The sequence below is a fragment of the Sphaerodactylus townsendi genome, linkage group LG02 (genome assembly GCF_021028975.2).
Source record: "Sphaerodactylus townsendi isolate TG3544 linkage group LG02, MPM_Stown_v2.3, whole genome shotgun sequence".
NCBI classification, from domain to species: Eukaryota; Metazoa; Chordata; class Lepidosauria; order Squamata; family Sphaerodactylidae; genus Sphaerodactylus; species Sphaerodactylus townsendi.
The window spans coordinates 75,464,395-75,488,210 of NC_059426.1; the positions used below are offsets into that span (position 1 = coordinate 75,464,395).

At 42.3% G+C, this 23,816-nt stretch overlaps 1 protein-coding gene across 1 annotated transcript in view; it reads right to left on the reverse strand.

The window, feature by feature from the left end:
* The window catches only part of IGHMBP2 (immunoglobulin mu DNA binding protein 2), a 102,072-nt gene that overhangs the window by 43,857 nt on the left and 34,399 nt on the right, over positions 1–23,816 (reverse strand). Inside the window, exon 8 of the mRNA XM_048484900.1 lies at positions 17,244–17,418. Within this exon, the coding sequence (XP_048340857.1) occupies positions 17,244–17,418 (175 nt within the window). The remainder of the gene's footprint in view (positions 1–17,243; positions 17,419–23,816) is intronic.

A 23,816-nucleotide genomic window follows, 5' to 3' on the forward strand; every position in this document is an offset into this window, starting at 1 on the left:
TTGTCAGTTACAGCTGATTCTGAGAGAAAAAAGAACGACAAGAGGTCCCATGGGTTCTTTGATCTCTCAAAAAACCTCATATTTGTGCAAGAGTGTAAACTCCAACCATATATGGATAAATATATGAGCACAGGTGTTAAGCAGATTCTCTGAATGAGCACATTAAACCCTGCAGGATCACAGGCTCAAATTATATATCATAAAAAAGAACTAAATGTTAAAGGAGAGCCCATAACAGAAGTCATAACATATTCTAAGCAGCACCTGTTTGGGGACAGCGGGGGGGTGGTGGTAGGCAGTCTATGGCCCCTTCCGCACACACAAAATAATGCGTTTTCAAACCACTTTGACAACTGTTTGCAAGTGGATTTTGCTATTCCGCACAGCTTCAAAGAGCATTGAAAGCAGTTTGAAAGTGCATTATTCTGCATGTGTGGAATGAGCCTATGAGTTTTGGTGATTGAAGAAAGAAATCCAAGGCATAAAAAGTTTTCAAGGTCCCACTTCCAGAGGAATAGGAAGCTCTAGAACAGTGGTTCCCAAACTTTTTTGGGCTGCCGCCCCCTTCTCTCCCAGGCTACATCCCTAGTGCCCCCCCCCCCTGAACACAGACCTCTTCCTTGGTATTACCGGTAGTTCTATTGCAAATTCAAAAACAACTTTTAACACTGTAAAAGCATGTATGTATTTCACGAATAAAATATGACCTAGTAAAAGTAAACAACTTTTATTGAGTTATTTTAGCAATATGAAAGATATGCTTGCATTTCACATGTTATGCCTTCACAGTTTTAATGGGATGGATGTGCTTGGTGCAGGGATATCAGCTTCTCAACATCATGCCCCAAGGCACAAAAAAGTCTTAGATCCCCACATTCAGTAATTTTCAGTCTGCTTGGAAAGCTGGATGACTGCACTGAAGGCCCCCACTTTACTAAATGTGATGTTGGGAAGACATTCAAAACCAACCACCTGTTCCTATTAGTCACAAATATAACCTATACTCAGTTTTCCTACTAATTGAGATTAAAATAGCTGCTTGCACCACTCGATGGGGAACACAGTTTATCAAGATTTTACTCATCTCATTCCCAGATAGCAGAGACAAGGCTGTTTCATGAAAAGATGAATTATTAACCCCTAAACCCACCTGCCCACAGGCCAGGATGATTGTGGTTCCAAGCATGCATCCAAACAGAATGTATCTGACCTCTCTGCTCAAGTGCAAGAGCTACCTCCGCTGGAGGAAGGCTACTTAGGTTGGAGAAAGGCTTCAAACTTTCCTGAGAAGTGTGGAAGGATACTTGCTAATATGTTACACTTTACAATAGGGACATTAAAAATGCTACATTTATTTGCGAACAATTCCGGAGGAATGTCCTAAAAAGATAGATGTTCTTCGATTCAAGTTATTATTGCAGATCAATCTAGCCAGGTCAAGCGCAGCAGGGTTGATTGATAAGATCAATTCTCAGTTTTCAGCATCATTGAAAACGAGTGTTTTGGAGACAAATGTGCCTCTTAACTTGCTGTAGCATTATTGCTAGCAGTCAAAACCCAGAAACAGCATTATTTTGATGGCTCTACTTACACACTACAATACTTTTTAGCTGATATGCTATAAAGCAATAATACTAGCACCGAATTTCCAGACTAATTTTAAAACAGGCACTTTCAGATGATTTGGGAGCTCCAGTTAATTGGATGGCCAACTTTACAGCAGCAGAATTCAGGGATTCAGATGTAATAACAAACCTTCATTGAGTTGCCTTGTCCTCCCGCTTCCTCATGTGTTCAGTTTCACAAGAAACACTTCTTCCACAACATACCATAATTTCTCAGTTTGTCTGACTATCAAACTATGTATTGTCGAAGGCTTTCACGGCCGGAATCACTTGGGTGCTGTGTGGTTTCCGGGCTGTATGGCCGTGTTCTAGCAGCATTCTCTCCTGACGTTTCGCCTGCATCTGTGGCTGGCATCTTCAGACTATCAAACTATGGTTTTGGTCTCTTCCCTTTAAACTAAGATTAACCCAGAGACTGGAATACTGGTTTGGAGGGAAGATAAAAAGTAACATTTTATAGTTCAGAGGTAATAATCAATTATAGTTTCCTGCAACAGCTTAATTTCCCAACTGTGTGAGAGGAGATGAGGGAGAAGAGCAGCAAATGTGAGCCCAAGTTTATTCATGTATCAATTCTTATATCATTAGGAAGGCAGTAGTGATCATAAGAACTGTGTTTATTGGAACATAACAGCCTATTAACTGAACAGGCCACAAGTAAGCCTCAGTAACTCTAACTCCTCCTCTAATTATGGTAACAAGACTTGAGCGACTCCCTTCTGGAGAGCCTCTGAGAATTGTCCTTAAAGCAATAGTACCAATATACCACCTCAATATATCATGGTTTGTCATAAGGCAGTGAACTTTTTTAAAATTGTATTTTTTAGATTTGGATTGCGGGAACACTTTCCATACTGGTATTCCAGATACTTTTGATCTCCAATCCCCATTTTGGGAGCTGAATTTGTTTTTCAATATTTTGAAAATATTCAAAAGTCTAATCCCAATGTCTGGGACAGCTGCCTCCCTTGCTCCTTCCTGTTGGCTGAGAAACCTGTTAAATGCTGGCCTTGAATATTCCTGAACATTCCCAGAAATATCTTGGACCTATTTACTGATGTTCTGAGAATCCCAAATACCAATCTGAATAGCCAAATATATCAAAAAATGTCAACGGATACTTCTCAAATATACATTTGGACCAGAAATATCTAAATGCACATCTGTTTGACCATTCTGCTGCACAAAAGTCTCTGAGGAGTGAGTCTTTCCCCCCATGCATCCTCCCCAGAATGAAGGTCGATACTTTGTCAGCTCTTTCACTATTCTTTCCTTTCTATATATCTCCAGGGAAACAGCTGTAATTGTTTAGTTTGTCTTTGTGCTTTTATTTGTTTGGCAAACTAACAAATTAGTAATTAATTGCAGTTGTTGAGCACAGTTGTAAACCTCAAAGTTTCTTGGCAAGTTCCTTTTTGTTCTTATCACTGGCAGAGATTCCAACTGCCTCTCTCTTTTTCTCTCTCTATCAACACAACTCCCAAGAAGCAAAAAACCAGTCACAGTTTGGCCTCCACCAAGTACTCAATTATTGGAAAAGCAGAGTCCATAGAGTAATAGAAATTAAAAATGAAAGAACAGAAGTTGAAGAAAATCAATAAGGGCGAGGCTGGTCTTATAGACTTCGATAGCCTGTTCTCGGTAGGATCAGAAGCTCACACTTCCCTATCAAATTTGCAAGGATTCACCTGTCAAATGCGGTCTCCCTTTCCCGGAGAGGTGAGAGGAAAATAAATAATCCTTCTCAGCCAACATTTCTCTCTTCAAGCAGTGAGATAAGCCTTGGAGCAATTTATGGTGCTGCCGTTCAGACTGCTATTTCTCTGTATAAAAACCACTGTAGGGACAAGAGTACTGGCACTATTTCCCAGTTGGTAGCAAGAAGTTTGTGGAGATGATCTAATCAGCCAGCCAGCCAAACGGAGTTCCAGGAGGGCTGCTGACCACAATCTTCCTTACACATTCAGTGCTGAAACCCTTCATAGACAATATCCAACTGCTGAAAAGGAACATTTATTTATGCTGAGTAAAGTATAGAAAGCAATGCTCTAAGGGAACATAAGGGACATGAATGATGTCACTAAATTCCCATATGATATTTGTTTTCACTGAACAGAAGAAGATGAGTTGTCTGGGGACCATGCCCAGATGGCCTGGGAGACTTCCCAGGAAAAAGGCTCACCCAGTTCACAGATGCGCCAGGGATGACAGGCAAAGGCAGCAGATAGGTCCAGTGGCACAGGACGGCCTTGAGGCAGAAACCTCACCCCATGCCAGATTCGCTGGAACAGCAAAGGCCAGCAGTGGCAGGAGAACTCCAGGAGGCTGGCTGGGCGCAGCCGATGGCCCTGACACCAGCAGCGGCTGGCAGACATTGTCAGACCGGACAGCAGGCTGCCCAACCCCACTGGCCTGGAGAGATGGCTAAGCCAGATCCAGGCACGTCCCAATGTCACTCCGGCAACCCAAGTCCTCAACAGGGGTCTGGAACAAGCCCAGAAGCCTTGCTGAGGCCTCTGTCCTCCTGGAGGAGTAACAGGGAAGAGGCAGGACCCAGTCTAGTCAGGAAGGAGGGGGAAGGGCAATGGGGCTGGATGAGGACCCTTAAAGGCTCTGAGGAAAGAGCCAGGGAGAACGGCTACGGGTAGAACCCAATTTGGGTGGAGGGAATAAAAAGGGTGAGGACCTGGACGGCTGGGGAAGATGCATCCACATAGCTGCAGTTCATCTCAGGACCTGCTAGCTGTGGGGAAAGGTCTGGGAAAGCACAGCAGTGCCCTGAAGCCCTATCTAGGTCCGAGGAAGGGATCCTCAGACCTTGGAGGAGGGGCACTCTTGGCTGCACCAGGGCTCAGGGCTCGACAGAGTGATCTTACGTGTAAAGAATAACAGGGGAAACAGGGCTGGGCAAGGGACGGAGACTGTCCTGACCGTCATCACAGATACCCTTCGCATACAGCTTGACCAGGGCAGATCGACGCTGCTGGTATTGTAAGATCTTACCACAGCATTTGATATGGTTGATCACAATTTTTTTACCGTTTCCTGGGTCCGGGGCGTGGCCTTGCAATGGGTCACCTCGTTCCTCCGGGATCGAAGTCAGTAAGTGAGGTTGGGGGATAGGGTTTCTGAACGGTGCCCACTGCCTTGCAATGTGCGGCAAGGGGCCCTATTATCTCCACTGTCATTTAACATCTATATATGACCCCTTGCTCAGGTGGTGCGGAGGTTTGGGCTGATTTGTCATCAATATGCCAATGACACTCAGCTCATTCTGTTGATGGCGGGAGGGCCGGCCTCTGACCCTGCAGCTCTACAGCACTGTTTGGAGGCAGTTGCTGGGTGGTTAAACCTGAATCTAGCTAAGCTAAAGCAAAGCAAGTTAAACCTGAATCTAGCTAAGATGGAGGTCGTGTGGGTGGGTTGGGGTGGTGAGGGGGAGGGTCTCGTTGCCAGTGGCCTCCTCTGTTCATAACCTGGGGGTACCTGGCCCCTCTACAATACAGCTGGCCTCCACCCAGGCCAGGGCCTTCAGTGCCCTGGCCCCTGCCTGGTGGAATGCATTACCATCTTCCGTTAGGACCCTGTGGGACCTTGAGGAGTTCTGCAGGGCTGTAAAATGGCATTATTCCATTGAGCTTTTGGAGGTGGTGTTGTGTGTGTGTGTGGGAAACAGCCATAGAAACGCTGCCCCTTCTGTTGTTAAATTGATACCCTGATACCTTGTCAACTCCTCATGACATATAATGTGAGATCAGCACCATCTAATTATTAAATGTTAAAGTTAGTAATTTGGGATTTTAAATGATGGTTTTAAGGTTTTATGCTAAGTGTTTATTTGTTGGTTTTAAACATGTTGTACACCGCCCAGAGCCCTTCGGGGGTGGGCGGTCTATCAAATTTAAATTATAAATGAATAAACAAACAAACAAATAAATAACTCAGTGATTTAGGTGCTGTGGGGAGCTTCGGGAGTATGGTTTAGCTCTAACAGTATTCAGACGCTCCTGACGCTTCGCCTCGCATTTGTGGGCTGGCATCTTCAGAGGATCATCTGAAGATGATCCTCTGAAGATGATCCTCTGAAGATGCCAGCCACAGATGCAGGCGAAACGTCAGGAGAGAATGCTGCTAGAACACGGCCATACAGCCCGGAAACCACACAGCACCCAAGTGATTCCGGCCGTGAAAGCCTTCGACAATATATAAAAACCTCATAGTTTCTCCTCTGTTCCATTTTATCCTCACAAACATCTAATATACTGGTGATGCTGAGATTGTGACTGGTCCACAGTCATCCAATAAGTTTTATAGCTGAGATAGTTTTTAATATGGATCTCCTGGTTCTGGTATGACGTCTAATCACTAAATTAAATACAGTGATTGAAGTATAAAGATGGAGTAGGATTGCTAGAAATTCTGACCTGAACAGAAGTTATATCTGAATCCCAAACATCAGACTTTAAATCAATCCACCCAGTCTTCCCACATGAGATTATACTGAGGTAAAAATCAACACAGAGAATTCTAGAAGGTGCACAGGAGATTTTTGAACCAAGTAAGCATACAGTATCCCAGTGCATTTTGCTTTGTACAATTTTTTTCAGAGAAAAACTATTTGCCAGCATTGCTACACAAGAAACATTAATTAGTTTCAGCTGCCTTAAATTCAGGCAACTGGAATTTGCTATTGAGCTGAGAGCAAGAAAGAAATCAACAGTCTCCCTTTTGGAAAGGAAAACAAATTAAACAAGACAGAGTTCATCAGGACAATAACTGTGTCAACAAACTTGAAATTCTGAGCAAATAAAGATGGTGATGAATTAATGAGAATGATCGAGGTATACAAATCAGGAGGAAAAAATACCAGAATGAAATGAGCTGATTAAAAGTGTAGATTGGGCTATATCATATCTTGATAATGAGATGTATTTTGGATGTAAGCCAAAAATTGGTTCTCTATAAAATAACCAACACTTTGAACATTCACATTTTAATAGTCCTCGTGTGCACATTCCTGCATCATTATTCTACCACAAAATAATGACTCATGCATTGACCATTCCACCCACTTCACTCTCTGAAGGAATATACGCTATTAGCTAATCACAGATATCAGTGAAGGCTCGGGTTTGTTTGTTGGCAAATTAAGAAGAAAAAATGAATGTTTTTATCCAAAGGCTACACACCTGCTTCTGCATGCTCGAAACTAAGAGTTCAATTATACACACCCAATTTGAAATGATATGTAGCAATTTGAAAAGAAAGAAAAATGTACTAATGAGCACATTGCCTTGATTTGCCAATGGGCAGAATATAGGAAAACACAGTTAAATAAGACTTGCTACATTTTTCTACAAAATATATCTATTATCTATTTTATATCTGCACGATATGGGTATAATTGTCTACAAAATATCCAGGATGGTATTCAAAACTAGGCATGGTATCCAGTAAACAAAAGAAACTGTTGGGTTGGGTGAAAACTAGCCTAGTAAATATAAAAGCACAAAAATGCTTTTGGCCTGCTTTCATCAAACTAACAAAGACTACTGAACCTATCAGAAGCAAAAGATGATATTTAAATGTCCCCAGAATGTCAGAGATGAGGAACTTCATTCTCACGCATGTTGCTCACTGACATTCAGATGAAACATCTGAAATTTCAAGGCAGCTCCCCTCCTCAAATAAGAAGCTCTCTCAGGCAAAGGATACCAAACCCTGTTTACAGCATCAGAGGATGTAAACTAATGTCAGATGACAATAACAAATCAACATGCCACATGAGAACACAGATCTCTGTGAAGAAATTGCATCTTTTTCTGAGGTTTGAAGGAATATTTGAATCATTTTTTCCTTTAGCCTGGAGGGAGAGGAAAGTCATTTCCATTGCTTGCCTTATTAGAAATGCAAACAAGGATAGCAAGGGTCAATCAAAATGGGATGGGCCCACCCTCCTAGCAGGTATCACAGATTTGGATATCTTAAAAGGATAGAAGAGTGTCAGAAAGAATATTTCTGTAGGTAGCAGGAAAAGCTTCCTTGATATAGACTGACCAGGTCAATGGGGTGGGGACTGGGAATTGATAAACTCTTGGGAGAAGAAGGAAGCACTCTTTTGGCTGGGACCATAAAAGAGGACAGAGCTATTGCTGGTTGCCTGGGGGAGACAGCCATCCTGGCCATGTGCTATCCCAGGGAGCTGGCACAATCTTCCAGGTAATGGGAACTTTGTGAGATCTGTAATATTCTAAGCTTAAGTGCCTGCCCTATATCCTAACAATGGATAGGGCACGTATAGAAACAGGGACAGAGAATTGTGTTTCTCTTATTTCTTTGGAATCCCTTGCTCAATCTGGTGTTGTGCTAAAATTTTGCTTGTAAACCTTAGGCCAGCCACAGTCTCAGTTTAAACTAGCTATAATAAAAGGAGGAAATATAAATCAACACTGTTTTATAAATGCTTGGTAGCAAGAGCATTTATAAATTTCCTTCCTAAAGAGTTCCACTTAGCTAGTATTTCTGTTGCAGCTTGATACCATCCACCTGGCTCAGAAAAATCAATTATCATGCTCCATGTCAGATGGGCCTTTGCATGGACCATCAAACCCAGCCTGCGATGCTTGAATTTGCTAAAGTTCAGTAATCTGGCAAGCACCACCTTGGGGCAAGAGGAAACATTTTGGGAGCAATGTAATCAAATTTGCAAACTTTCCACCTTGAAAGCATGAGTCTGTTGCTCCAGAAACAACACACTTGGGATGTCAGTGAACAACTCATCATTAGGGAAAAAATCGTAGATATGTCAGTTTCTTAAGTAGGAATTCCAAGCATCAATGGATGTTCTTATTTAAACAGATGCACCTTCATCAACACATTTTTTTACAGGAATAGAAGCATGGAAGGGACAAAAAGAATTTTGAACTAACTCAATGGGAATGTCTAAAGGACTGAATCAAACCAAGTACCATATACATGGGTTGCAAATCAAAGCTGCATGGAAATTTTTGTAAAGATTTTGTATTAAACTTTCATATATAAACACCTATTGTGCAATATTACACCAAATCTTATAAAAAATGACAGTGATACAATCTACATACTTCTCATACTTATCTAAATAATCTAAACATATATATGCAATGAAGTTCAAATGCGTTACATTCCTTTCCTGGAAATATATTGTGTCTCTCTCACAGTTCAAAGTTTCATCAGTGCTTATTCAAGCTTCCCAATATAATTATGCCGTCAATATATTTGACCCAGAATGTTCATTCTCCATGCAAATGTATATCTCGATAGATGATTCTTTCTCCGTATGGATGTTCTACTCACGAGAAATATTCATTCAACCATTAGATAGTGTTCCAATCCCTCTTTCTTTTCTGTTCTCCTTAGAGGTTTCCAGCATCATGGAAAAAGTAAAGACACCCGTTCTACTCATGAGAAATATTCATTCAACAAACCGCTCCAGGTGTTTGGGATGCGCTTTCATTAGACCTTCATCTGAGTCACATTTCTCAACTGAGTCCCAACTTAGTCATATTGGGCTATATCATAACTTTGCAATAAGTACCCCATGGCTGTCTGCTATTCTGTGTCTAAAGAACAACACACCTAGAAAAAATACCCAGGACGCCAATGAAAGCCTTCAGAACAAAAAAATCTTTAAAAGAAATTATGATTACTACATTTTAGTCTCTGGAATTAATGGCCATTCTTATACAGAAGTTCACATTACAATTTTGAAATCTACAGCAATTGGACTTAATGCATAAATGACACGCACTGTAATTTCCTAATTGCTACTGCGGGGACTTCCAATCACTTCATTTCTGCCTCAACATTTCAAAGAAATAATTTATCCAACTGTAGCTCCACAGTCCGTAACAGTTATAAACAGCAGTTCTCTTACGAATGGAAGAAGGAGATCCTGAAGGCTACATCCATGACACATACACAACAATGTGCACATCTGCAAATCTCCCAGTTCCTGGATGCTTCAGACAGTAACTATGAGCAGAAGGTTCTTCTACAAATGCAGGCCACTAAACATCTGCCTCGGGAACTTCACAGAGCCTCCAGCTAGCCCATTCCAAGTGAGTGTTCTGCACGTTAGCCAGAAGACACTGTGATGTCTGACTCTGAGGCTAAGGATATGCCTTCCACAGGCAAGGAATTGGAATCTGGCATGCCAATACTATACCAATAGCCCCTTCACTCTCCTTTAAGTTATCAGCCAGCATGACAAAGTGGATGGTGCTGGACTAGGATCCGGACTCAAATCCAACTCTGCCATGGAAATTCACTGGGAAACCTTAGGGCAGCCACAGTCTCAGTCTAAACTATGTCATAGGGTTGCTGGTGTGAGAGAACAAAGGAGGGTATAACAATGTTTTAAGCAGTTTTGGATCTTAATTCATATATGCACATAAATGCAATGCAGGCATTCAAGCAGAGGGTATATCAGGAGGCCATCCAGTGAAGTCAAACCACTTTAAGAGGCTCTGCCTCTTAAAAAAAAACTTCCACTAGCTTTTATCCAAATGTCAAGCTTCATGTTACAGCAATATAGTCAAGATACTGTTGGTAATGACTGCTTTTTCCAAATGGAGAACAGAGTGGGAAGTTTAACCATTTATTCCCTGTTCCTTTGCTGCTGCTGAGAAAAAGATACCCCAGAAATGCTTGTAGCCCTGCTAGGAAATATTTTGTGTGGCCTCAAGTCCCCATCCCTTTTACACCCCAAGTCCAGCTCTTTCTCTACAGGTGCTGCCTCAACAAGATTATCAATTCACCCAACTCCAAAGGACATGCCAACTAGACCCCTATCTGGCTGACATCTCCTCTTCCTTTTTGTTCCCAACAGCAGCTTCAGCTGTTGAGCTCTCCTTTCTCGCCAGCAAGCTACTTCTCCTTCCATCTCCCTGGCCCCCTTTCCCTAGGCCCAGACAACCTCATTTACCGTTCTGGCAAAGTCACATGCTCTCTCAGCAGCCTGGATTCATTGGAATCATGCTGGACCTGCCTGAGAGTCCAGCATCTGTGGGCACCAGGGTGTGTGTGTGTGTGTGAAAGGAACCTGACCTCCGCTTTTGCCTGACTTGCAGGAATGGGAACAAGCGGAGTACAAGTACAAAGATGATCGCCAATGGAACCAACTCAGGTGGTGAGCATGCTGAGGAAATGCCACGTTCCTCTTTGCAACCATGGCACAGTGTGGGAGCAGAAGGACCAATGGCTGTCACAGCTGCAATTTACAGAGCGCCTAGTAAGACTGTCGAGCAGCTGGTCAGCAGCTGCAGCTCTTGAGCTGTTCCTCCTTCTTGGCCCCACAGTTCTTTGTATAGAATTGGCTGCTGCTAGGCCACACCTCCTGCATTGCTCTGGCTGGCTGGCCATCTATGCAGGCAGTGAGCCACTGTAAAGTGGCAGAAAAGTCACATGAGGCTCCAGAGCCACAGGTGGCTGACCACAATACATTCTGACCAGTGACAGATGACTCCTGCGCCACCTAAGCCTCATTCTAACCAACAAGAACCTTGATATCATGTTACAAAGATGTCTCATGTTGGCATTATGTTATGTTAAAACCAACTTGATCAGTATCAGAAGCATGTATTCGCACTGAAGAAGAAAAGTTGAAAATGTAGTTTAGCACGCAATACGTTTTGCCCTTGTGCTGCTTCTCACTGCTTTCATCTATCTGGCTGTCTTTGGGTTTGCCACACCAGGCAGTCTTTCGCTAATTGATTACACCTGAGCTATACTTCTACAATAGCACTTTATAGTATACGCCAGTGCTTGTAACTGTGTGTACTGTGAGATATTCTTCGACCTTGCCCATTTGCTCAGTTTTGTTATATGCTTCGTTCAAGCCACGGACTGTGCTCATATAAAACTTAACAATCTGCAGCAAAATAATAAGAAACACTTGAGCGAAGATCTTCTAATGGCCTGGCCTGCACATGTGCAGATCTACTGTGGGACTGCAGAGGAGACTGAAAATGAACAAAGAATTTAAGGAAAACACTGGCATAAAAATTAAAATGGGAGAGAACATGGTCTCACAATAATGATGGGGTGTGTTGCTGTGGTGGTGCACATGCCTTGCATGCAGGACCCAGGTTCAGCCCCTGCCATCTACAGTTAAAACTGGATAGCAGAAGCTGGGAAAAAGCCTGACACTGAGTTCTGACAACTCTGCAGGAAGGGCAGCAAAAAGGAACAGCTAGGACGACTGAATTGTTGCCTGGGTACATGGTAACAGAGCTCAACCTTGACAAACAAGATAAATCAAACAGGTATATGACCTGCTTTTTATAGAGATCCATGGAAAGATAAGAAAGGCTTTGCTAGAGATATGTGTGTATATAAAACTTTCTTATATTATTGGTCCATTTGACTCAATCTTATTTAGAGCGACAGCTTCTCTGCAGGGTCTTGAACAAAAAAAGTTTTATGTATTGTCGAAGGCTTTCACGGCCGGAATCACTTGGGTGCTGTGTGGTTTCCCGGCTGTATGGCCGTGTTCTAGCAGCATTCTCTCCTGACGTTTCGCCTGCATCTGTGGCTGGCATCTTCAGAGGATCTTCTGAAGATGATCCTCTGAAGATGATCCTCTGAAGATGATCCTCTGAAGATGCCAGCCACAGATGCAGGTGAAATGTCAGGAGAGAATGCTGCTAGAACACGGCAATACAGCCCGGAAACCACACAGCACCCAAAAAAAAAAAAGTTTTACCATAGAAGCACTTGGAATGGCATCCCTGGACAGGTCAGGAAAACAGCTACCTCTTGATTTTTCAGTTTATTCAGCAAAAAAACTTTTGAAGGCAGATAGAGTTTTACTTTTACTTTTTATCTTTACTTTTACTGGGATATTTTGTGATAATGATTCATTTGTCTGTTTGAGGCAATATAAGGGAAGAGAGGTTGAGGGAGAGTACTAAAGTTGCTGCTGAGCTGTCTAAAACACCCAGTTAAACAGGGGTGATATTGGCAGGCTGGATGGGAAGCCGAAGGTATCTAGTTCACATTTCTTACACTAACAACTCTGATATCCCCTTCATCTGGTACACCGATGCATCCTCATTCTCCCTGGTGGAGGTTTTTTGCAGTACTGTGAGACAATCTGCTCTAACAACAAACAATTCTTCGATAACAGAGACTTTCTACAGCCATCCCCTCCCAAGTCACCTTTCTTGCTGTCAAATTCTACTTTCTTATTTTTCCTATGAAATTATCTTGACGTTGGAGTCGCAGGGCCATCGCTACAGAAATGCTGTGACGGCAAAGAGATGGCTTGCTGTAGAGTTTTAAGGAGAAACTATCCCTAGGACTTGTCTTCATTACTTGTTCCCACAGAACATATTAATCTAGCCTACAAAAGAGTAGGTATCAACCTGCCAGAAAACAAGGCACTATGTTGCTTCATGGCCCTGTTTTCCCCTAGAGTGCGCAGGACCTGTTTTCATTGTGGCCACTAATCACTACCACCAATACAAAGAGTACTTATAAACAAGCACTACTGCATGTGCTTTTTGAATGTGCCATTATATTATTCCTATGCCTGACAAGTTACATTAAATTATAGAAGATATGAGAGAGATACATAAAATTCGTGTGCACAAAAGATTGAGTAATGATTTATACGGTAAGAGAAGCATACACAACAATTCACAATTTATAGGTTTCTAATTTGCTTATTTTCTACTGGGAATGGAAGCTAGAAAACTGAAAAGAAATTCATTCCCGTTAATTGTTTACCATCTCTCTGAGAGCAGGTTCATAAAGCAGTAATTCCTAGCAGAAAATCTCAAGCAAGCAATGCACAAACACCAGCCTCCTAATTGTATTCCCTATCGCCAGTTTAAACCAACAGGAAGAGAATCCAGTTGGACTCTCCATTAGAGAGTCCGGTGCTTCCCCAGAAGCAGCTGCAAGGAGCAGGAAGAGAACCAGCTGCCAGCATCATCTTCCTCTTCCACCTCTTCTTACCAATTTGGGGGCTAAAACTTGCAGCCGGTTGTACATTCTGCTTGTGACAAGGAGGGCTGGAAAAACTATGAATGGTTCCGGAAATTACCCAGAAACAATCACAAACCATAACAGTTCCTCTCTCGAACAGGCTTCAATGACACAAACTCCTTTAACATTTTCCACTGCCTTACCTTACCCACGCTGCCTTTCCTTCTCTTCACACCTTATCCAACTCAACCAACCTCAAAGTCTCCGTGCCTCTTAAATGACCCCATCTCTTGCTGCCCCTTATGCCTGCAACGCTACCCTGTAAGAGCTATGAAGTACCACTTCTCTTGTTGCACTCAATCCTGTCTCCCTTCACGAAACTTAGTCCCCATTCCCACTGAAATGAGACCAAAGAACATATTTTCCCCTTGTCATGTGCTCCTCCATTCTCTTTTATCCTCTCCACTTTTGAAATTAAGAATACATTTATGCCTCCTGTTCAAGGTGGCTTATGGTGAAAAGAATAAGTTATCCATTTAAAAACAAATTGAAGCAATCCATTAAAAATGTACCCATATGTAAAGAGGTATATTCATTGAGAGAACTATGAATGTTAATAAAGCCACAGAAATAAATATTACAAATATATGTACATCAATGAAAAATAAGGAAAAACATTTTTAATTGTTTAAGTTCAGGCTCCGAAAATAAATATGTAAGCATCAAAGTAATCCAGCTGATCACTGAACTAATTAAGAGCTGCAGTCCTTAGCAGATTTATGCCCTTCTAAATCCACTGACTTCAATAGAAGAGTGTAACTCTGATTATGACTGCACTGCAAATTTCTTGAATTTATATAGTTTATAGGCTCAGATATATCTTTTCTGAAGTTCTAACACAAACTATTACACAGTAGGATAGTAAAACAGAAGTGTAGTGGCTTCCAGAGAATAACATAAGCTCTGGCCACCATTAGTTCTTGATAAGATGGTGAACCCTGGCATACTGAAAGGCAGGTGACAGATTTAGGAAAAAACCCTTGTGACCCTTGCAAAAGATTTCATTAACTCCTGTGAACAGTACTATTTATTCCATAAGTACATGGTACTGCCATGAAATTGCACAGCATGCCTTTAACATGAGACTATAAAGAGATTATTCTATTTTTATACTGCTCCCAAGTGTTCTTCTAAACCATATGCTGAAATAACTCATGATAATTAAAAAATTAAAAGTTTCTGTGAGCACTAGAGATGCAATGTTTATTTACTTCATTCATATTCCACCTAGCTCTACAATGGGGACCCGAAGCAGCTTACATAATTCTCTTCTCCTCCATTTTATCCTCACGACAGCCCTGTGGGGTTAGTTAGGCTGTGTGACTGGCCCAATGTCAAGTTTCCTCAGCAGAATGAGGATTCCCAGATCCTAGTCTGACACCTTATTCATTACACCACACGAGAGAGAGAGAGAGAGAGAAAGAGAGAGAAAGAGAGTTGCAAACTGTCACATCCTCTGCTACCTTCTTACATGTATCATTATCATGTATTTATTTTTTTCCATCTGAGAGACTGGGAAAAATAAACATTTAAATTAGAAAACAAACTTTGTAGTAAGCAAAATAAAGTATATTATTTGGACAGTTACAGTAGGACTACCACATGAGGGAGATCTGGCGTACATTGAGCATGACTGGATTAATTGAGGAATTACCCACCCTGGAGGAGGCTGCACAAGCACAAGCAAGCCTTTATTGGTATAGACAACAGTACAACAATAGTAAAAAAACTGATTAAAAAACATATACAGTACAGGAAATAAATGTTAAGTGGAGGGAAATCTACTGGCATTTAGTAATTTCCAGAAGAAAGTCTGCCACTATCATACAGAGAGAAGGATCAGGATTGTCCAACAAGTAGTGTAATCTAAATAAATCGGGGAGATCGGGTAAATGTAAAGGAGGAAGATTCACATACTTGGATCTGATTTCCTTGAATCTGAAACAGCGTAGTAATTGGTGGGCCAGAGATTCAACTGAGCCATTATTACACGGACGCAATCTTTTAGCCTTTTCTTGCTTGTTAAATCTGCCATGTAACAAGGCAGAAGGCATAACATTAAACCTGGCGAGCATTATAGCTCTCCTTTGAGCAGGGTTTATTAAACAATACAGGTAGTGTGCCAAGTGTCCCTGTTCAAATGGGAGAGAAAAATACAGGGGGGAGCATGTTTTCTTGGCTGCGGTGATTAGGGTAGAGAACTCTCTATCCAATAGTTGACCTTTTAATTTTCTATAGGCTTCTGAATAGGACAAAGGGCAAAGTGAATCCACTGACAGTCCATTAGAAGCCATTTTTTCTTCGATTATGGAAAACCAGGGGTTGGAATGGGTGTCAAGAGAGCAGACGGTTGACCAGGGAATTACAAATCGAGAGAAAATGGATTCGTAGCCAGAATCTAAAAGCCCTCAGCCAAGCGGCTGATTCCAAGGAGTTTTGACTTTACTCCAGACAAAGGGCTACATAGGGCACGCAATTTGGGAGTCCAGTTATCTTATGAAAAAATTTGGATTGAAGGGAATTCAAGGAGTGGTTAATAGCTTGAATCCAAATTGGGACTCCGTAAAGCAATCTCGAGGCGACTTTGGCATTGAAAAATTTGAGGGCAGGAGGGATAAAGGAATGGCCACAGTTGTAGAAGAATGCTGACATACTGTTAGATGTAGCAAGGAGAGAGCCTTCCTATGGGTTGCCCATGGAAGGTTATAGGAGAATGAAAGGCCGAGGTACTTATAGCACTTAACCTGTCCAATTTGAGTGCTATTCATTGCCCATGTGAGCTTCTTAAAGCGCCTAGAGAAGACCAAAACCTTGTTTTTTTCATAATTAATTGTCGGTCTATTGGATTCACAGTAATCCACACAGCACTTCATTAAGCGTCGGAGGCCAACTCTGGATCGAGAGAGAAGGACAGCATCATCTGCATAGAGCAGAATTGATACATGGGATGTACCCAGTTTTGGGGCATGGCTGTTCACTGCTGAGAGAGCAGAGGGGAGGTCACTTAAAAAAAGATTGAAAAGAGTGGGCCAGGACACAGCCCTGTTTGACCCCTTTGGAAATTGAAATACTGTCTGTCAAAAGGCCTTCGTGGGAACACTTGATCCGGCAACTGGTATTTGTGTGCAGTTGCCTAATTAAGAACAGGAGTCTGGCATCAATGTTGAGGGCAGCCAGTTTTGCCCAGAGAAGTACTCTCGGAACAGAGTCAAAGGCAGCCTTTAAATCAATAAAGGCAGTGTAGAGTTTGTTATCTGCATTGATTATTTACTGGCTAGGTGAGGCTGCTGTTATTTGACAGTGCTCCATAAGTCACGATTGAATCTTTGTATGAACCAAACAACATGCAGGAACAGTGAGGGAGATTCTCTAAGGGCAGATCCTTATGCTTTTGCACACCAAGTAAATAGTTTCAACTGTAATAGAAAGGTTATGGCACTTTTAATGAAGAAACAAATCTGCCTTGGTTATCAGAAGGCTGGGGAAAGATGTTTGTTCCAAATATTCCTGCTGCAGACGAAGAACATTTAGCTTTTTCCCAACATTCATTCCAACAATTAATAAGCTATTCTGAAAATTGTTCCTTACTTGTGAGAGATGATTGTGGGAGGCAGTTGCTTGTGATCTCCCACCAGGATACACTTTCTGCCCTTCAGCAGAGGGATCCAGCAGCTTGCTTCAAGTGCTTGGGAACATTCATCAATAACCACCAGATCAAAGTGATTTTCAGGAAGTAGCTTCAGCGGGCCATCAGAAGAGGCTCCTAATTAAAACAAAGGATTTTAAAACACAGACTTTTTTTTTTACATGCCCATGAGGAATAAAAATTTGTTGGTTCAAGGGCTCAGATTTTTCAGTGAGTTATTTATTCTTCGACTATGCAGTATTCTGGTGAATTTTGTGACAAGCAGTATGGGTTGCATCTGAAACAAACAAATTATTTTGGGTTTTCACCTGATGAATGTTGATTACACACTCCCTGCATATCTATGAGAATATATGGGCAATGTCTGCAAGGTTGTATGTGAAGCACAGGCAGTCCTGGATATTATTTAGATTTTTTAAAAGAATATAAAAATCACACTAAACACCTGCATCATCCGTGCACAAGGAGCAAAGTATATTACACTACTCATTCTTAGGATTTCTAGTGGTCTTCAAGCCCATTAGTAAATTTGGTTACTGGTTGACCACTTTGAGAAACAAGATGTTGGACCAGATCAGCTATTCCCAACTGGGATTCCTCGGTACCCTGGGGTGCCATGAGCACATCCCAGGGGTACTGTGACAATGGTACCAGCCCCCTCCCTTTACAGTATCTCCTGCCAGCAAGGACGTGGAGCTGGGCCAGGGGCCAGGGCCTGCTGCAAGGTCAGCAACCGCTCCCCCCCCCCAGTGCTTCCCTTTACCCAGGAGGGGGAAAGTGGGAGGAGCAGGGGGAAGCAGCTGCTAGCCTTGCAGCAGGCCCTGGCCTAGCTCAACGTCATTCTATGGTGGCTGGGGCGCTTTCCAGCTTGCTCAACCCCATCCTTGGAGCTCGGCAGCCTCGCAGACTCCTCAGGGCTGTACCCAGGTCTCCCCCAATGGCTTTGGCTGGCCCCGGTCCCCCAAGCATCTTGCCGGCACCCCGGCACCCCTCCCCAGCAATGGTGAGGGTTTGGGGCTGAAGTCTGGAGCGTGGACTGGGTTTCGCCCCTGGACACTTGGCAAGCCCCTTCTCCCACCCCCAAAACTCCAGCCAGGCCATCCATAGGCCTGGCAAAGCCTCCCTGCCTCCCCCTCCCACCCAATCATCTAAATTCCACCCTCCCCCAACCATACCCACACCTTTCAACCATTCCCCACCCCAATACTCACCTTTAACCCCTTCCCCACTCCTACCCACACCTTCCAACCATCCCCCACCCGAATACTCACTTGCCAACCTTCCCTCATTCCAACCCTTGCCTTTCTTTCCTCCCCCTCCCAAGCTTCACCTTTCCACCCTGCCTCACCGGAACCCTCACCTTTCCACCCTCCCCCACCTCAAGACTCTCTGTTCCACCCTCTCTTAATCTGCCATCCCAAGCCTTCCCTTTCAACCCTCCTGCCATCCCCAGTCACTCCTCCCCACCCTCCCCCTATCCTCACCTTCCAACTTACCCCAAGCCACACCTCTCCGACCCCTGAGCCACAGACCTAGAACCAGGTAAGTGTCATGTCATGAGAAAGGGGTGTAGGATTCGCTACAGCCCCACTAAAGCTCAGATTTTGCCCCAGACTCCATTTTCCCTAGATACACCGGGGGGGGGGGTGGCAATCAGGGGCACTGAGAGGGGAAGGTGGGGGGGTGGCAGGGAGATATGAAACACTGCACTAGATGGACCACTGGTCTGATCCAGTTGGGCGCCTCTTCTATCAGTTGATAGGAATGAAGGGGAGGGGTGAAGTCACAAATACTCCATATACACCAGCATTGTGTAGTGGTTAAGAGCAGGTGCACTCTAATCTGAGGAACTGGGTTTGATTCCTCTCTGTGCCACTTGAATTGTGGAGGCTTATCTGGTGAACCAGATTAGTTTGTGCACTCCAACACATGACAGTTGGGTGACCTTGGGCTAGTCACAGTTCTTCGGAACTCTCTCAGCCCCACCCACCTTGCAGGATGTTTGCTGTGGAGGGGAGGGAAAGGAGATTGTAATCCCCTTTGAATTTATTTACAGGAAAGAGGGGATATAAATCCAAACTCGCCCTCCTCCTCCTCCTCTTCTTCTTCTGCATATGAATACAGTTTTCCTTCTTCCTAACATCGTCCTGGAATTCCCCCCACCCAACCATATCAGCAAGAGTTTGATAGTGTAGATTTCACCTGCAGTCTGAGCTGGTACAGTTCAGCAACAAGTATGTCATGTCATCTACTGCTGGCATGAACTAAGGCAGAGACAACCTTTTCAACAGGAAATATTTTGTTCCAGTATTACTGGAATATCAAATTAATCATCTCTTCATGTTTGATTCAAATGCAGATGACTTATGGCCCAAACAGACAGCTTAGAAGATATTTTAAAATCCATAAACAGTCTTTTCACTCTCTACACAAAACGATATACGATTTACATGTCTTACTGTTTTTGACTTAGGCTTTGATGTTGTGCAAAGCTCCAGATAAAGTAATCCTGGGAAAAAAAATGATGCAAGTACAGTGATGAATACTATTCCACTTCAGGCATTCCGGTGGAATCCTCACATATTGAATTTAGGTAACTAACATTCACATGTCCCTCAGGGTTGAAGCAATTAAGTTCTCTTTCTGATGAACTTGACAACAAGATGACAAAAGTAGGTCTGGCTTATACTGACTCTGTAGAACAAAAGTGACCAAAATGATTTCTATCTGGTAATTGTTTCAACTGAACATAATTTTGAAAAGAAAAACCCATTGTGAAAGCAATACTGTGAAGGCTTCAAGGTACTAAAGATTTCTTCATGCCTGAATTCCAATTAAACTTGTCACAGCATCTTATAAAGAGGTAAAACAAAACAGCCATTCACACATTTGTGTCAATATAGAAAGCCAATATGACATAGCTAACACAACAGAGAAAGCAAAATAAAAAAAGCAAAAGGTTCTGTCAACTGAAACACACCACCACTGTCGAGAGCAAGGAAAACCAAAATCAAGATGTCCAAGAGTGAGTACATAAGTTGATAAAGCACTGGCAACATGAACGGAAAAATCCAAATACTATTACAACCATGATGACCTTGGTCAAAGTTAAATTACAGTCATAGAGATCTTAACTAGAAGCTTAATATACCAGGCTTCAACACCAAAACTTATCAAACACAAGATAATGCACAGCAGGAAAGCCTGCATACAACACACCATATTGAAAGTAAATTACAACCTATGAAAATACCATACAGGGTTAGGAGAAAAATAAAAAACCTTAACTATGAGTGTTTACAAGTCTTTAGCTGGGGAGCAAGTTCCTTGCAATGCACTATTACAACTGGAACAGTCCCTTGCAATTTTGAAGAGCAAATCTCAGTGCAATAATTTTCAAACTTTAACACTGCACAATAACATATTTTTACAAGCAAAAAACGAACCCACAATCACTCCAACTAGAAGTGCACATAAGTTTCACAGGCAGCTTCTTTAGGGAGGATAAATGAATATAGGCTTCACTTTCTTCCTGGAAAAAATCTTCCTGATAGCCTACCCTATTTTGCTGAAATCAAACAACACGGTAGTTATTTGTTAAGATACAGACATTCAACATGCCATTAGTCTTGATATTTTTATTCCTGTTTACTTACTCTCAACACTTATCATATAATATATTGTAATCTCAGTGTTGTGCTGAAATGCACCATTCACAATGTGCAACAGTGGCATCCAGAATGAACTATGCTGGTACTTGGTTATTTAAAGGTATAGTTTCCAATTAATATACTAACAGGTATAATAATTTTACTAAGCACTTGTACTTAGAAATATTTTCCCAGATTATAAAAAACAAGTCACTAAGTACTCATACATAGAAATATTTTCACAAATTACAAAAAGATTTCCTCAAGGAATAAGAGGGGAAGTCCTCCTATGGACTAAAAACTGGTTGAGAAACAGGAAGCAAAGGGTGGGTATAAATGGCAAGTTCTCACAATGGAGAGATGTAGTGAGTGGTGTCCCCCAAGGATCCGTTTTGGGACCGGTGCTCTTTAACCTATTCATAAATGACCTGGAAGTAGGGGTAGGTAGCGTGGTGGCCAAGTTTGTGGAAGATACCAAATTATGTAGGGTGGTGAGAACTGCAAAGGATTGTGAAGAACTCCAAGCAGACCTTTATAAATTAGGTGAGTGGGCTAAGAAATGGCAAATGCAGTTCAATGTAGCAAAATGTAAAGAGATGCACATAGGGGCAAAAAATCCAAACTTCACATACATGCTACAAGGGTCAGTGTTATCAGTCACAGACCAGGAAAGGGATTTGGGCGTCTTAGTTGATAGTTCCATGGGAACGTCAACTCAATGCATGGCAGCTGTGAAAAAGGCAAACTCTATGCTGGGGATAATTCGGAAAGGAATTAATAATAAAACTGCAAAGATTGTCATGCCCTTATATAAAGCAGTGGTGCGACCGCACTTGGAGTACTGCGTTCAGTTCTGGTCGCCACATCTCAAAAAGGACATCGAAGAGATAGAAAAAGTGCAGAGAAGGGCAACAAGGATGATTGAGGGACTGGAGCACCTTCCCTATGAAGAGAGGCTGCAGCGTTTGGGACTCTTTAGTTTGGAGACGTCTGAGGGGGGATATGATTGAAGTCTAAAAAATTATGCATGGGATAGAAAATGTTGACAGAGAGAAATTTGTCTGTCTTTCTCACAATACTAAAACCAGGGGGCATACATTGAAAATGCTGGGGGGAAGAATTAGGACTAATAAAAGGAAATATTTCTTTACTCAACATGTGATTGGTATTTGGAATATGCTGCCACAGGAGGTGGTGATGGCCACTAACCTGGATAGCTTTAAAAAGGGCTTGGACAGATTTATGGAGGAGAAGTCGATCTATGGCTACCAATCTTGATCCTCCTTGATCTCAGATTGCAAATGCCTTAACAGACCAGGTGCTCAGGAGCAACAGCCGCAGAAGGCCATTGCTTTCACATCCTGCCTGTGAGCTCCCAAAGGCACCTGGTGGCCACTGCGAGTAGCAGAGTGCTGGACTAGATGGACTTTGGTCTGATCCAGCAGGTACTTTCTTATTTTCTTATGTTCTCTGTAGTATGAAATGCTGTTTGCTAGTATTTTATCCACAATAGAACTTCTTTCAAAATTGGTATCAATCCTCCCATAAATCACACATGCTCTTAATGGCGTCTAGAATGGTGAATCCTTTCAATTTACTTTGCCCGATCCATCAGAGGAATCACTAACTGTGGCAGCTATAGTTTCACAAAATGTCTTTCTTCAACAACAACTTGGAAGTGAAAATTACACCTTGATCCAGGGGTGGCAGAATGATTATTGTGTTAGAAGGCATGAAAACAACATTAATCTCATTGTACATTAGAGATCTTGGGTGACCAGGTGCCTTGTCAATGAACAGTAATATTTGAAAGGAATCTTTTATCTGAGCAGTAGGTCTTAACAGTGAGCTTTAAATATTGAGTAAACCATGTTGTAAACAGATGTGCTGTCATTCAGGCTGTGTTGTTCCATTTATAGACCACAGGCAGAGCAGATTTAGCATAATTCTTAAGGGCCCTCGGATTTTCAGAATGATAAATGAGCATTGGCTTCAGCTTACAGTCACCAGATGCATTAGCTCTTAAAAGAGAGTCAGCTTCTCCTCTAAAGCCAGGCATTGACCTCTCCTCTCAAGCTATGGAAGTCCTAGATGGCATCTTCTTCCAATATCAGGCTGTTTTGTCTACATTAAAATGTTGTGGCTTAGTGCAGCCACTTTTATCAGTGATCTAAACTAGATCTTCTGGAAAACTTGCTGCAGCTTCTGCATCAGCACTTGCTGCTTCACCTTGCACGTTTATGTTGCAGAGATGGGTTCTTTCTTTAAACCTCATGAATCAACCTCTGCTAGCTTCAAACTTTTATTCTGCAGCTTCCTCACCTCTCTCAGCCTTCACAGAACTGAAGAGAGTGACGGTTTTGCTCTGGATTAGAATTTAGTTTAAGGGAATATTGTAGCTGGTTTGATCACTAGAACTTACTCCGTAGCAACAATAAGGCTGTCTTGCTTTCTTATCATTCATGTATTCACCAGAGTAGCACTTTGAATTTCGTTCAAGAACCTTTCATTTACATTCACAACTTGGCTAACTGGCACAAGAGATCTAGCTTTCACCTGTCTTGGCTTTTGACGTGCCTTCCATACTAACCTTAACCATGTCTAGCTTCTGATTTAAAGTGAGAGACTTACAGCTCTTCCTTTCTCTTGAACACTTGGAAGCCATTGTAGTTATTAATTGGCCTAATTTCAATATTGATGTATCTCAGGGAACAGGGAGAGGCAGAGAGACGGGGGAATGGCCAGTTGGTGGAGCAGTCAGAACACACGTAACATTTATTGATCAAGTTTGCTGTCTTATTTATTTATACGAGCATGGGCTGTGTTGCCCCCCCCCCCAAATTTCAATAGTAACATCCAAGATCA